This window comes from Colobus angolensis, unplaced genomic scaffold (assembly GCF_000951035.1).
Source record: "Colobus angolensis palliatus isolate OR3802 unplaced genomic scaffold, Cang.pa_1.0 Scaffold107, whole genome shotgun sequence".
NCBI lineage: Eukaryota > Metazoa > Chordata > Mammalia > Primates > Cercopithecidae > Colobus > Colobus angolensis.
The window spans coordinates 1166692-1168511 of NW_012111697.1; the positions used below are offsets into that span (position 1 = coordinate 1166692).

The following is a 1820-nucleotide window of genomic DNA, read 5'->3' on the forward strand; positions in this document are numbered from 1 at the left end:
AGTTCCTGAGCTTAAGTGACCCACCCGTCTTGGCCTCCCAAAGTGCTGGGATTACAGGTATGAACCACTGCGCCTGGCCTAATTTTTTTTTAAAAAAGCACAATTTTGAAGGAAAGAGCAATATTACCTGCCAAATACCTTGCCATTCCCATAGTCATAAAAACAAGAATAAGGACTTAGGAAATATACAGTGGTGCCCAGCAGATGTTCTCTTGTAAGCCCCATGTTTTTCTGAGAAGTGAAGACGCTTCTTGTTCTCTGCCCCGCAGATGCTCTGGAACGCTGCCTGGACCCCAGCATGACAGAGTGGGAGCGAGGCCGGGAGCGGGATGAGTTTGCCCGGGCGGCCCTGCTGTATGCGTCTTCCCATTCGACCTTGTCCTCCAGGTTCACTCATGCCAAGGAGGAGGATGACTCAGATCAGGTTGAAGTCCCTCGAGACCAAGAGGTTTGTTGTCATCATGTCCCTTACCTGGTGAACTTTAATATTAAAGCACTGCCTAGCCAAAATTGTTTTTTCTTTTTTTTTGAGATGAAGTCTCTCTCTGTCGCCCAGGCTGGAGTGCAGTGGTGCGATCTCAGCTCACTGCAGCCTCTGCCTCCTGGGTTCAAGCGATTCTCCTGCCTCAGCTTCCCAAGTAGCTGGGATTACAGGTGCTCACCACCACACCCATCTAATTTTTGTATTTTTAGTAGAGATGGGGTTTCGCCATGTTGGCCTGGCTGGTCTCGAACTCCTGACCTCAGGTGATCCGTCTACCTCGGCCTCCCTAAGTGCTGGGATTACAGGGATGAGCCACCATACCCAGCCGAGCCAAATATTTTTAATCCCTCGGTGAGAAGATAAAAATATACATGGTATAGGAGAATAAGAAACCATTTTATGCCTAGTTTCCAATGTACTGGAGCAAAAATGTTATAGCACAAACTTTTTTCCCATTTCTAGAAGATTGCTTGAAAATTTTAAATGGGAGAGCAGTCAGGTCAATGGTGCAACCACTTGATGAAACAAAATGCATGTCTTTTCCCAGAATGACGTTGGGGACAAGCAGTCGGCCGTGAAGATGAAGATGTTTGGGAAGCTCACCCGAGACACGTTTGAGTGGCACCCTGACAAGCTGCTGTGTAAGAGATTTAATGTCCCCGACCCTTATCCAGAGTAAGTTGGATAAACCTTTACATCAGTACAAAATGTATTCTTGAGATTAAAGCTAATTTTCCCCTTATATACTCATATAAATTCTTGTTTTTTCTTCATGAACTTATTTGTATATCTCTGGATATTACAAATCTACACATTTTGTAGATTTGCTTTGATAAATTACTTCTATAATTTGTTACTAAAACGAAGTCCGGATAGCAAACTTTATTCCCTATTGAAGCTATGAAACTCAGATATGTCAAGTTACAAAAGCATTATGCCTCTCTCATTTGCCACCTTCTTAATGCTGCTCATGTGGTTTACATTTACAATGTTACTTATGTTTTTAAATTATCATTATAAAAGTTAAACACTTTCTTGTTTGATTAATAACACTTCCAGAGGTGGGGTGTGATGGTGCACACTTGTAATCCTAGCTTGGGAGGCCAAGGCAGGAGGATCGCTTGAGCCCAGGATTTCGAGGCCAGCCTGAGTAACATAGTAAGACCCCATCTCTAAAAAATCAAGCAAACAGAACACTTCAAGATAGTCAGCCGGGTGCAATGGCTTACATCTGTAATCCCTGTACTTTGGGAGACTGAGGCGGGCAGATCACTTGAGGTCAGGAGTTTGAGACCAGCCTGGCCAACATGGTGAAACCCCATCTCTATTAAAAATA

The 1820-nt window shown here is 43.8% G+C and overlaps 1 protein-coding gene across 1 annotated transcript in view; it reads left to right on the plus strand.

The window, feature by feature from the left end:
* GPATCH1 (G patch domain containing 1) overlaps window positions 1-1820 on the plus strand; it is a 53163-nt gene that overhangs the window by 34488 nt on the left and 16855 nt on the right. Inside the window, exons 10-11 of the mRNA XM_011948821.1 lie at window positions 270-448; window positions 1032-1159. Coding sequence (XP_011804211.1) covers window positions 270-448; window positions 1032-1159 — 307 coding nt within the window. The remainder of the gene's footprint in view (window positions 1-269; window positions 449-1031; window positions 1160-1820) is intronic.